At 40.1% G+C, this 11,797-nt stretch overlaps 4 protein-coding genes across 4 annotated transcripts; 2 read left to right on the top strand and 2 right to left on the bottom strand.

Annotated features, from left to right (window-relative positions):
* LOC104712989 (pentatricopeptide repeat-containing protein At1g73710) lies at positions 578 to 3,736 on the bottom strand. Its single transcript, XM_010430006.2, has one exon. The coding sequence runs from the start codon at positions 3,663 to 3,665 to the stop codon at positions 684 to 686; it is 2,982 nt and encodes a 993-aa protein (XP_010428308.1). The 5' UTR covers positions 3,666 to 3,736; the 3' UTR covers positions 578 to 683.
* LOC104712988 (protein DETOXIFICATION 16-like) lies at positions 4,093 to 6,492 on the top strand. Its single transcript, XM_010430005.2, has 8 exons — positions 4,093 to 4,478; positions 4,555 to 5,099; positions 5,170 to 5,256; positions 5,328 to 5,384; positions 5,471 to 5,709; positions 5,817 to 5,935; positions 6,054 to 6,140; positions 6,241 to 6,492. Exons 1-8 carry the CDS (start codon positions 4,167 to 4,169, stop codon positions 6,292 to 6,294), a joined length of 1,500 nt encoding a protein of 499 aa, XP_010428307.1. The 5' UTR covers positions 4,093 to 4,166; the 3' UTR covers positions 6,295 to 6,492.
* LOC104712987 (protein DETOXIFICATION 17) lies at positions 6,628 to 9,112 on the top strand. The gene is made up of 8 exons (XM_010430004.2): positions 6,628 to 6,992; positions 7,197 to 7,741; positions 7,819 to 7,905; positions 7,995 to 8,051; positions 8,143 to 8,381; positions 8,478 to 8,596; positions 8,693 to 8,779; positions 8,869 to 9,112. The coding sequence occupies exons 1-8, from the start codon at positions 6,756 to 6,758 to the stop codon at positions 8,926 to 8,928; spliced, it is 1,431 nt and encodes a 476-aa protein (XP_010428306.1). The 5' UTR covers positions 6,628 to 6,755; the 3' UTR covers positions 8,929 to 9,112.
* Positions 9,294 to 11,608, bottom strand: LOC104712986 (cyclin-dependent kinase D-1). Its single transcript, XM_010430002.2, has 7 exons — positions 11,359 to 11,608; positions 10,770 to 11,068; positions 10,555 to 10,663; positions 10,341 to 10,466; positions 10,026 to 10,261; positions 9,664 to 9,945; positions 9,294 to 9,570 (listed from the first exon to the last, which is right to left on the bottom strand). The coding sequence occupies exons 1-7, from the start codon at positions 11,452 to 11,454 to the stop codon at positions 9,522 to 9,524; spliced, it is 1,197 nt and encodes a 398-aa protein (XP_010428304.1). The 5' UTR covers positions 11,455 to 11,608; the 3' UTR covers positions 9,294 to 9,521.

The raw sequence follows: 11,797 nt of genomic DNA, 5'->3' as shown, positions 1-11,797 counted from the left end.
AAAATTAAAATTTATTATACATTGCTTACATACACTGAGTTTTACAGTTCACACCCTTTTTATATTTTTTTTCTTGTGTACTTTTAAAAGACAGACACATTACATTGACTCTGGTGGTCTTCAATTTCCAATGGTTCCCTCAGGATCTTTTGTAGAAACAGTTCTTCAACTCTAGTGACTAGTGTCGAAAGGTCTCTCCATCATTATCTGATATACTTTGACTGAATCTGAGACACTCTTTGTTATCTGCTCTGTTTCACATCATTCCATGTTGATTATCATCACCTGTAACTGAGAAGAGTCCAAATTGGAATCGATTCCAGAAAAGCTTACTCTTTTCATAGGCTTTTTTCATGTTATGCAATTGAAAATAGGAGCAGGAGAAAAAGATGTTCAATCCAGAGACCAAAACCAACAGAAGACCAACCCTATTGAAGGAGCTTATATATGCTAATTCCTCTATCAAAATCATAGCCACAAGTGCTCGCTTTTATAGAGATTTGACCTTGTGGAACCTTTCTTTTTTCTTTCTATAACAATGTTAGGAATTCACATTTCTTTACCAGAGATCAATCTGAGTCTGAAAGTATGCATATTTCCTTAAGCTTCTGTGAAACTGTACAGTACATTTCCACTAAATCCTATATTCTACAATCTTTCCTACACACATCGCCGGCTACACTTCAAAATGCCTCGTCTTCTTCAGATTCTTCTTCTTCTTCTCCAGATCTCGAACTACACTCCTCTTCAGCTTCATAAGCAATGCTCATCTCTTTCTTTACCACATCAGCCAAGTCCTGTCTATTTGCACTCACATAAGCATTCCTCACTGCTTTAAACAATGACTGGTTTGGTTCAAGCTCTCCAAATGTAATCCGGCTATGCACTCTCTTCACACCCTCCACCATTCCAGCTTTCCCGTATACCCCAACAAGGTAGGCCTGTGTGACAACATCTGGTTCTAATCCCTTTTCCTGCATTCTCATGTATGTCTTTAGAGCCATGTCAATGTCTCCTGATGCACTGTAAGTGTATATCACTGTGTTATACGCAAAAAGCTCGCGAGGGATTTCACCACTTGTGAGCTCTTGGCATGATTCCAGCGCATATGCATACAAACCCATGGCTGAGAACAGAGTTGCAGTGATTGCTGGTGTAGCAAGCGGTTTGGCATCATTGTATGCGGATTGTAGCTGCGCCACGGCTTCACTTGGCACCCCGCCTTTTTTCAACAGAGTGAAGATCGTTTTAAACGTTCCCCAATCCAGCAAAAGCTTTTTTTCAACTAACATCTCATAAAACAGTTCGCAACATTCACGTAACTGGCCATCAGCAGCATAGCAAGCCATAACCTGGTTGAACGACGTGCAGTCACTTAGTAGACCAGACTCTCTCATCTCTTCAGCAACTTCAATAGCCTCGTCGAGCATGCCCATTCCCTTGTACAAATACATCATTGTTGCAAACGAAATAACATCACATGTGCCTTTTTCTCTAAGATCATTGAAAATGGATTCTGCTTCAGAAACTATGCCGAGCTCTGCACAGAGACTTAGCATGCTGTTTGATGCAACAACATCTGGGCCACCTTCTGAATCCTTCATTTTGTCATACACTCTCCTAGCCTCTTCAAGACACCCCACTTTGCTATAAGCCTTGATAAGGGAAGTCAAAACGATATGATTGGATTGAACACCATGTTCTTCCATCATTCGAAAGTATTGAATTGCTTCTTCGACCATCCCACTCTCAGCAAACCCATTAATTAAGGAACCATAAACAACTTCATTCGGTTTCACCCCTGCTTTTTCCATTGCCTCATACAGGTCAACTGCATCAGACAGCAGGCCAAGCCGCACATAGCTAGCTATCAAAGCAGCATAGGTCTTGCATCCGGGTCTACAGCCCGAATCCAGCATTTCAGCCAAGATCCTCTGGGCTTCATCCACTAAGTCAACCCCAGAAAGCATCTGGATAAGGGAATTGTAAGTGCACTCATCAGGCCAAGTCCCTTGGTTCTTCATCCCTTTGAAGAGAGAAAGTGCTTTCTCATGAAGTTTAGCCTTACCATAAGCTTTGATCATGACGTTGTACTCCAAAACATCATTCCTCTGACCTGTCATGTTTCTTTTCCCATAGAACACAGCCTCCGCTTCAACCCACAGTCCCTTTTCAGCATAGACATCAATTACCGCTGCAAGTGTGGTTGACGAAAGCACACAATCCAACTGGAACCTCTCAAACAGAGCTTTTGCCTGTCCAACTAAACCTTCATTAACATACATCTGCATAATAACAGGAACAGAGTGCTCATCAATGCGAATGCTATTTCTGTCCATCTCAGCCATCACAGCTTCAACTTCTCCAACCATATTCCGCTGACACAAAATATGAAGAACAGCTCGGTGAGTTACAGTATCAGGGAAAAGTCCCACTTCCCTAATTTTCCTATAGTATTTAAGAGCTGCCTCAATGTCTCCAGCCTCGGCATGAAGAGACAGAAGGCTGTTATATGTCTTAGTATCAGGAAATATCCCTTTCTCTTCCATCTTCTTCAACAAGGATTCAGCCTCTGACAAGTGCCCATGAGTTCCACAAGTATGTATCATCGTGTTAAACGTGACAGTATCTATAGGAACCCCAGATTTAAGCATCTCTGAGAAGAGATTGGCTGCATCGCTTAAACGACCTGCCTTCCCATACAAATCAATCAGAGTGTTGAATGTAGAAGTTAACCTTGGCTTCCTCGGAGAAGAGTCTGAACCGGATGCAAAATGAAGGCTTTTCTCAATAGGGTTCCTAGCACCGACCTTAAAGAGCTCCATTGACAAGAACTGCTTCAAGTTCACAGGAGACTGAGCTGAACCGTTCTTAGGAAAATCATCAATGGAATCCAAATCAAGATCATCAAGATTAACTTTTCCAGCGCACCAACCTTTAAAGAACCTATCAGCACGATCGAACTCACCTGAGTTCTTGAAAACCCTAACAACGGTAGCCATAGTGACTTCATCAGGGAAATGCATTCTCTGTCCCATATGTTTAATCCAAAGAAGAGCTTCTTTAACAAGACCAGCTTTACCATAAACATCAACAAGCATAGCATAAGTATTATTAGTAGGGAAAACACCATTGTGAGCCATCTCAATCCAACAAAGCCTCAATTCATCCCATTTCCCAGCTCTACCTAAAGCTCGTAACACAATGTTGTAATGAATCACATTTGGAACATAACCTTGGTGAGATTGGAAAAACCGAAACACACGAAGCACTCTGTCCCAACGAGTCTGCTCTTTAAGAAGCACGGTTTGCTCTTTAGGGCTCAAGTTGAGACAGAGAGAAGCAAGAGTTGTTTCGATATCGGTAGAAGAGTCAAGAGAACGCAAAATGGAAGGGATTACGCCGCCGTATCTGCGTTTGCGAGAGCTCGGGTTAGGTTTAGAGCATCGTGGTGGTGAAACAGAGGAAGATGAAAAAGAAGAAGAAGCGGCGCAATGAAGCTGAAGCCTAAAGGAAACCCTAGAAGAGAAGTTACAGGGGAGTGAAAGTGGAAGAGGAGGAGCTGGAAAAACCCTAGCTTTAGAAGTCAGAGCTAGACGATGATGATGATGTGTTACATCTCTAGAAGAAGAAGAAGAGTAGTGATGACTACTTGGCTGAAGCATGTTTTTTTAAAGAAACTGCTCTCAGAGATAATAAATCTCAAAGTAGTCTTTAGGGGTTGAAGAAGCAAAATCATGAATGCCATTGAAATTGAAATTACAACATTGTGCGGAATTGGCGCGTCTTGAAGACGCGCTAATCTTTGCGGTTGGCCACTGTTTCACTCCCCTATTATTTGATTTGCGACTGGGCTTTACAAGTAAGTTATATTGGGCTTTAAATGATTACTGGGCCTTTTCTTTTTCCGTTTTATGGTAAAAATGTAAATATATTTTGTTCTTTGTAAAATGTAAAATAATCATGGGGGTGAAATTACAAATTAAATAGTTTAGGAGGTACGTGTTTTTATGTGAGTCACAATCGAATGGGGTCCACTAGCTTTAAAAGCCGAAAACGATAACATCTTTTTGTTTTTTTTTTTTTGGTTTAAGAAAACGATTACATTGTTAACCAACTACCACCATTCTCATCTTTAGGAAACAACTCGCTCTCTTAAGCAACCGATGGAGAAGAGACAAAGGGAAAGATTCATGGAGCGAGCAGCAGGAGGAGTCGACTCTCCGGCGAATCCGTTGCTCGTAGACGTCTTTTCTGTGGAGGCGTCGGAGGGGAAGATACGCGGACGAGGAGGAGGATGGATCGCGGAGGAAGTTAAGAAACAGTTGTGGCTAGGTGGTCCACTGGTGGCTACGAATCTACTGCAGTATCTTCTTCAGATGATCTCTATCATGGTCGTCGGACATCAAGGCGAGTTAGCTCTCTCCAGCGTCTCCATTGCTAGTTCATTCTCCCTAATCACTGGCCTAAGTTTGCTCGTCAGTCTCTCTCACTCTCTTCACAGAAACTTCAGTATGTTAGAAACTAAAAAATGGGTTCTGTTTGGTTTTTTAGATAGGACTGTCGGGAGGATTGGGTACATTGTGTGGTCAATCTTACGGAGCAAAAGTAGAAAGAATGTTAGGAATACACACACAAAGAGCAATGGTGGTTCTTCTCATCTTATGCTTTCCAATATCCATTTTGTGGATCAATGCATCATCCATTCTTGTGTTTATTGGCCAAGACGCAGTCATTGCTCAAACCTCTGGATCATACGTAGCCTTCTTGATCCCAGGCCTTTTCGGTTTCGCGATTCTCCACTGCCTCAACAATTTCTTTACGAGCCAGAACAGAGTGTTTCCTCTCATGCTCTGTTCCGGTTTAACCACTCTGCTTCACGTTCCTGTTTGTTGGGGTTTGGTGTCCAAGTCTGGTTTGGGAATCAGAGGAGCTGCGGTAGCAACTTCGTTTTCCTTGTGGGTTAATGTTGTCTTGTTGAGTCTTTACGTCAAATTCTCGCCTTCTTGCGCCAAAACATGGACCGGGTTCTCCCGAGAGGCTCTTGAGAACGTTATGGTCTTTCTTCGTCTGGCTGTTCCGTCTGCATTCATGGTCTGGTACGTATCTTTAAAATCATCTTTTGCTTCTTCTATATATCACATCTTTAATGTCGTTGATGGAAAACAGCTTGTCGATTTGGTCATCTGAGACAGTGGTCTTCCTCTCAGGCTTACTTCCAAATCCTGTTCTTGAAACTTCGGTTATCTCCACTTGGTAAACACACATGCTCCCTTGTAGCTTGTCTGTACATTAGTACTAAGATCCTCAATCTCTTTCTTTTGTAGTTTAGGTATCTCCACAGTAATTCGTATGGTTCCCTTTGCATCGGCTTGTGTAGTGAGGTAACCCCACTTTACTAAGATGTTACCAAATTTTTAAACTGGAAATTCATCTTATAAAAATGTTGTACGGGTGTTTGTTGTGAAAGCGTGAGGGTATCGAATGAGTTAGGAGCAGGAAATCCAGACAATGCCAAGAGAGCTATACGTGTATGCTTAGCCATAACACTTTTTGTGTGTGTCTTAAGTGAATTGGTGTTGCTCGTTACACGTGATACACTTGGATACACTTACTCAAACGAGTCTGAAGTTGCTGAATATGTAGCAACAATGGTGCCTCTCCTCGTCATTTCCAATCTCCTTGATGGTCTTCAGGCCGTTCTCTCAGGTTCTCTCACTAGTTCTTTATCTTCCTTCTTTCTTTTACCTTAATGTTCCTTTCGATGTAATTATTATTTTTTTTCCCTAACGGGTTTGTGGATATCGATTGATCAGGGGTTCTTGGAGGTTCAGGGTGGCAAAAGATAGGGGCATACGTAACACTCGGATCCTACTATTTAGTTGGCATTCCGACATCGATCTTGTTTGGATTCGTGTTAGGGGTTGGAGGAAGGGTATAAAAAAAAAGATTTTGCATAATCACAAGTTGATTCATGTTTCCTTTTTTAAATATATTTATAAAATCTGATAAGATCTTTAAATGATTTGAGAGTCGTTTGCGTCTTTAATTAGGGGATTTGGTTAGGAGCGATTTGTGCAACGTTTGCTCAAGTCTCTGCCATTGCTTTTGTCATGACTCGTACCAACTGGACCGAAGAGGTAATAAGTGACCAGAAATAAACTATATAAAAATGTCATTAAAATAATAAGTATATAGAAATTCAAATAAGTGTGTAATAATAAATACTTTTATATTTAGGTGAAGAAAGCGAAAGGACGAGTTTACGAGTCAATTATACCGGAGACTGAGTAAAGATGCGGTAGCCAGCCTCCTGACTCGGGGGAGAATAAGAGAAGAGAGAACTAATAAGAGCCACTCACGTCGCACTCGTTTGGAGTAAGACACAAATCGATGGCTGTGGTGGATTGGGAGCATATTTCGATGTTCTTTTTTTTTCTACATATAGAAAGCATAATATATATTTTGATTTGCAATATCAAAAAGTTAAAATGGCAATAAATAAAAAATAATAATTTGCTAAATCAGGAAGAATATTAGTGGAAATAAATTTTTATTTAAACACATATATTAAGATTTCATACCGTTTTAAAAAAAAAAAAAAACAGACTATCCCATAAATATCAACGAAGTCTCCACAAACCCTAAAGACCAGGGAAGAGAGATACAATAGGTTGTTGTTTCTTATTGTTAGTATTTTTTTTTTTGGCTTTTGGGAGAGAGACACAACAGAGAGAGAGAGAGAAAAAAAAATAATGGAAAATTGTGTGACGCCTCCGCTTCTGATCACAGAGAAAGACACGACGATGATACGTGTGAAGGAAGAAGTGAAGAAGCAGCTATGGCTTTCAGCACCACTCATTGGTGTAAGCCTGCTTCAATACTCTCTCCAAGTCATCTCTGTGATGTTCGTTGGCCATTTAGGCTCTCTTCCCCTCTCTGCCGCTTCTATCGCCACCTCCTTTGCCTCTGTCACAGGCTTCACTTTCCTCGTACGTTTCTCTCCCCTTTCACAAATATATTAGAATTCCGCATTGCTTCATGATTTAAATGTTTTCGGTGCAACTTCCTTGGTTTGCTAAAATCGTTCTTGAAATTTGCTCAGAGATCTGTAGGGTTTTGTTTCAGAATTATTTTTGTAAAGTAGTAAAATTTTGAACACAATTTGTTTTTGTGTGTGTGTGTATGTGAAATAGTTGGGAACAGCGAGTGCATTGGAGACACTATGTGGTCAAGCTTACGGAGCAAAGCTGTACGGGAAACTAGGAATTCAAATGCAGAGAGCAATGTTTGTTCTTTTAATACTATCTGTTCCTCTCTCGATCATTTGGGCTAACACTGAGCAGATTCTCGTATTGGTACACCAAGACAAGTCCATTGCAAGTGTTGCTGGCTCCTACGCGAGATACATGATCCCGAGTCTCTTCGCATACGGACTTCTTCAATGCATCAACAGGTTCTTGCAAGCGCAGAACAATGTGTTCCCTGTCTTTGTCTGCTCTGGTATCACCACTTGTCTTCATTTGCTTCTCTGTTGGTTGTTTGTGTTGAAGACTGCTTTAGGATACAGAGGAGCTGCTCTCGCTATCTCTGTCTCTTACTGGTTCAACGTCATTCTCCTCTCGTGTTATGTCAAGTTTTCGTCTACTTGTTCGCAAAGTTGGACCGGGTTTTCAAAGGAGGCTTTTCAAGAACTTTATGATTTCTCTAAAATTGCTTTTCCTTCAGCAGTCATGGTCTGGTAAGTTCGTAAACAAAAATTGTTGCACTGTTCAGGTGTAGTATCAGGACTTAATCGATTCTGTTTTGTTGTAACAGTTTGGAGCTGTGGTCCTTCGAGCTTTTGGTTCTTGCCTCTGGCCTTCTTCCCAATCCGGTTTTAGAAACTTCGGTGCTTTCAATCTGGTATAACTTGGTTGTGTTTGTCTTATGCTACTAGGAGGTTTCACTTCTTTGTTCTATTTGATTATAACATAATTTCTTCAACTTTTCAGTTTAAATACTTCACTAACAATCTGGCAGATCTCGGTTGGTCTTGGTGGCGCTGCAAGGTCAGTACATCAGTTACAAAAAGTATATCCAAGAAGTAATCTCATCAAAGAAACCTATCTCACAACTCTGTGTTTTTCTGTAAACTTGCAGCATAAGGGTGTCAAACGAGTTAGGAGCAGGGAATCCACAAGTGGCAAAACTAGCTGTATATGTCATTGTAAGCATAGCAGTTGCCGAGGGAATTGTGGTTGTAACGGTTCTGTTGTCGATTCGGAAAATCTTAGGTCACGCTTTTAGCAGCGACCCTAAAATCATAGCATATGCTGCATCAATGATACCGATTGTCGCATGTGGAAACTTCCTTGATGGCCTCCAATGCGTTCTCTCAGGTTAACTTTTTGAATAACACAAGATTAGCTTTGGCTCCTGGTTTCTGTATATATGTCCGGTTAAGCATTTTTGGAATCCTGGTCAACTGGTTGCAGGGGTTGCTAGAGGATGTGGATGGCAGAAGATTGGAGCGTGTGTGAATCTTGGATCATATTATCTTGTTGGAGTTCCATTAGGTTTATTACTTGGTTTCCATTTCCACATCGGTGGTCGGGTAATAATCTTGAAACCTCATATTCTCATTGTTAAGTTTAAACCCACGACTAGTTTGTACAAACACTAATTTTTTGTGGTGTTATATCATTGTTAGGGGCTTTGGTTGGGAATCGTAACAGCATTGGCTGTTCAAGTGTTTTGTCTTTCTTTAGTCACTATATTCACAAACTGGGATAAAGAGGTAAAAAAAGCCTTTTAACTGGTCGGTTCAATTTGTTATCTATAAGAACTCTGCCTAATGTGATTCTGTTTCTTGATTTATACGAATAGGCAAAGAAAGCTACAAACAGAGTCGGGGCTTCAGATGACAAAGATGGCGATGTGGAATGATCAATCCAGGAAAAAGCATTGGAAGTTGCAAATGAGCTTACCAACCTTAATGAATAAAAGAGATAATGAGTACAGTAGTAGTTCATTCTTCTAAATGATTTGGCCTTTTACAATGTCTTTCGAAAACTGGATACTGTGATTTACCATTGTTGCAGATTTATTGAAATTCCTTAGATTGAGTACGCATCATCTCATCCAGCATTGCTGAAACTAAAAACACATTTCATTTTTGTGATGAGATTTGAACTATATGTAAACCATCAACATGTTCCATAATTAAAATACTGAAGTTTAAATTGTACTGTAAGAGCAATTGAGAATGAAAAATTTCGATACTGAATGAGTTTGGGATCAGAACTAAACAGAGGCCAAAAAAACTGATGGATATTTCTATAATGGGTTTACATGATGATTAGTTAATCATCTGTGCTTTACATTTTATTGTAAACAAAAAGAATGATTCACCATGTTCACCATCACTAGTAATATGAAAAATTTCATGAATTAGTGGACAGGAGAGACTGGTACTCGAGAACCTATAGGCTATAGGAACTGAAGAATTGGCGTGAAGAAGAAGCCTGTTACGTTCTATCCTACATGAACTCGAGATCGAGTTTCCTCTTCAGATGAGATCTATCCGCACTGCAAAACCAAACATCAAATCATCAGAAGTGATGATCTTAGAAGCTGACCAAGAACTGACTGTAAAAGGATTGTGTAACCAATTCTTTTTACCTGGTGATGGTTGGTCGGTTAGGTGGCCGCTCGGCTAAGATGGTGAAATCTAAAGACATTGGTGCTTGTCCATCATGGCTAGCTTGTCTCATGACATCAACACTCTGGTCCTTGGATTTATTAGCAGACTTTCCTCGGTCAGGTATCACTCGTCTAAACTTATGTGCTGGTGACAACACTTTAATGGCTTTGTGTTTACTGTCAGTTGACTTAGCACCCTGCTGGCGTACTGGTCTTGGTAGCTCTAAAGGGTCAGTAGGAGAAGGTGCAGATGTGAAGTACCTTTAAAAAGAAATCAAATGTTTCAGAACAAAACAAAATAGCCATTGCTTATCTCTTCTTTATAGGATAGGTTTAGGTACCTGTGTTGCAGAGCTTGCTGAATCGATATTCTAGACTTGGGGTCATAGGTGAACATCTTAGACAACAAATCTAGAGCATCCTCACTAACCATTGGGAATAAAGAACGTAGAGAAGGAGCGAGGACATACTGATACTCTACATAATCAGGAAGGCTGATCATATCTGGCCACTGATCTGCTTTTGGGGTCCCAAAGGCAGCAAATATTTTGCTTAATTGATCAATATCACTCTTTCCCTGCAACGGAGAAAAAGTAAGCTAGAGAAACAAATAAACAGACGAACTGGATCACGACACAAACAAAACTGAGTTTCACCTGAAGAAACGGTCTGCGTAATAGAAGTTCAGCAAAAATACAGCCAGCAGCCCAAACATCAACTGCACCATCATACTGTTTTGCACCAAACAAAAGTTCAGGTGCTCTATACCATCTCGTAAAGACCTATGAAATTGCTGAAACAAATCAAGAAACGAAAGACAGCAGAATTACTACATAAATAGAATTGCCACACACTAAAACAAAAGATTACCTGGTGGGTAAACTTATGACCAGGGCTACTAAATATACGAGCTAACCCAAAATCTGCAAGCTTCAGTTGTCCATTACGTCCTATCAACAAGTTGTTAGGCTTCATATCTCTGAAACACATTCAAAAGATACTCCATAAGTGTAAATACAAACAAAACCTCAATGGAGAGAAAAAGCAAGTTCTGTGGACTATTATTCATAGAATCAGTTAAGTACCTATGCAAAACCCATTTGTCATGACAATACTCAAGACCTTTTAACATCATTTGAAGGTAAGATTTGACATCAGCAGGGGAAAGAAACAGATTAGGATCTCGGATAACTGCTTCGAGATCAGTCTCCATGTACTCAAACACAATGTGCAAGTTCTCCTTGTGAGGAAACGCATCAATCAACTCAATCACATGTGGATGCTTAAGCTCTTTAAGTAATTTGATTTCTCTAAGAGCTGTTATATTCACACCTTCTTTTTGTTTCCCAATTCTTATTTTCTTAATCGCTACAGTCTCTCCGTTCTACAAAATCCACCACAACAAAAACAAATTCAGTTTCCTTCCATTCCATCCAAACTAAAACAAAATCTACAAACTTTAAATCCATTTAAGAACAAAAAAATCCAAACTTTGAGTTCTGAGAACACATATTAGTATAAAGATCGAAGCTTTACATCTGAGATTGAAGACCCAAAAGCTATCAGAACAAGACACCTCAAAAGGCACAAAATCAAGAATCAACGAGAAAATCTAAACCCTAATTTTGATGGGATGGGCACAAAATTAAGAAGAATTGAGTAAGGAGTCACCACCTTAGTATCAGTAGCCTTGAAGACGACTCCGTAAGTACCTTGACCAAGAACCTCACGTTTCAGATACCGATCAGCAACTTTCTTCGGCTGGTCCATCTCCGGAATTGACTAACCAGATTAGACAAGTAATGATCGAAATTGGTCTTTTGTTAGATTGTGTTACGGTTAACGTTGTTGAGGTTTCTTATGGTCTGGAGAAAAAAGTAGCCGTTAGAGCAATTACAGAAGAAATCGACACTTTTAGGGTAAAAAATATTGGAAAAGTAAACGAAAAAGGAAAGAGAACGCTCTAAAGCTAGAAAAATAAAACGATGCTGGGACGCGTCCCAACTAAAACGACGTCGGGGCTCATAACCAAAAAGTCAAAAACCAAAAGTGATCTCCCCCAAATGCTCTGAGGCCCAAGTAATAGTTTTGGTGGATGTTAAACAAGTCCGGT

Source organism: Camelina sativa, chromosome 9 (assembly GCF_000633955.1).
Source record: "Camelina sativa cultivar DH55 chromosome 9, Cs, whole genome shotgun sequence".
Lineage (NCBI taxonomy): Eukaryota > Viridiplantae > Streptophyta > Magnoliopsida > Brassicales > Brassicaceae > Camelina > Camelina sativa.
This window is presented reverse-complemented; position numbering and strand designations above follow the sequence as displayed.

Bases quoted from the DNA above. Each gene is read 5' to 3' on its own strand.
- LOC104712988 (XM_010430005.2), top strand. From the start codon at position 4,167: ATGGAGAAGAGACAAAGGGAAAGATTCATGGAGCGAGCAGCAGGAGGA. The intron at 5,100-5,169 runs GTACGTATCTTT...GATGGAAAACAG, and splicing joins CCGTCTGCATTCATGGTCTG to CTTGTCGATTTGGTCATCTG. The intron at 5,385-5,470 runs GTAACCCCACTT...TTGTTGTGAAAG, and splicing joins GCATCGGCTTGTGTAGTGAG to CGTGAGGGTATCGAATGAGT.
- LOC104712987 (XM_010430004.2), top strand. From the start codon at position 6,756: ATGGAAAATTGTGTGACGCCTCCGCTTCTGATCACAGAGAAAGACACG. The intron at 6,993-7,196 runs GTACGTTTCTCT...TATGTGAAATAG, and splicing joins TCACAGGCTTCACTTTCCTC to TTGGGAACAGCGAGTGCATT. The intron at 8,780-8,868 runs GTAAAAAAAGCC...TTATACGAATAG, and splicing joins TCACAAACTGGGATAAAGAG to GCAAAGAAAGCTACAAACAG.
- LOC104712986 (XM_010430002.2), bottom strand. From the start codon at position 11,454: ATGGACCAGCCGAAGAAAGTTGCTGATCGGTATCTGAAACGTGAGGTT. The intron at 11,069-11,358 runs GTGGTGACTCCT...TGGATTTTGTAG, and splicing joins TCAAGGCTACTGATACTAAG to AACGGAGAGACTGTAGCGAT. The intron at 9,571-9,663 runs GTAAAAAGAATT...TTGGTTTTGCAG, and splicing joins AACCGACCAACCATCACCAG to TGCGGATAGATCTCATCTGA.
- LOC104712989 (XM_010430006.2), bottom strand. From the start codon at position 3,665: ATGCTTCAGCCAAGTAGTCATCACTACTCTTCTTCTTCTTCTAGAGAT.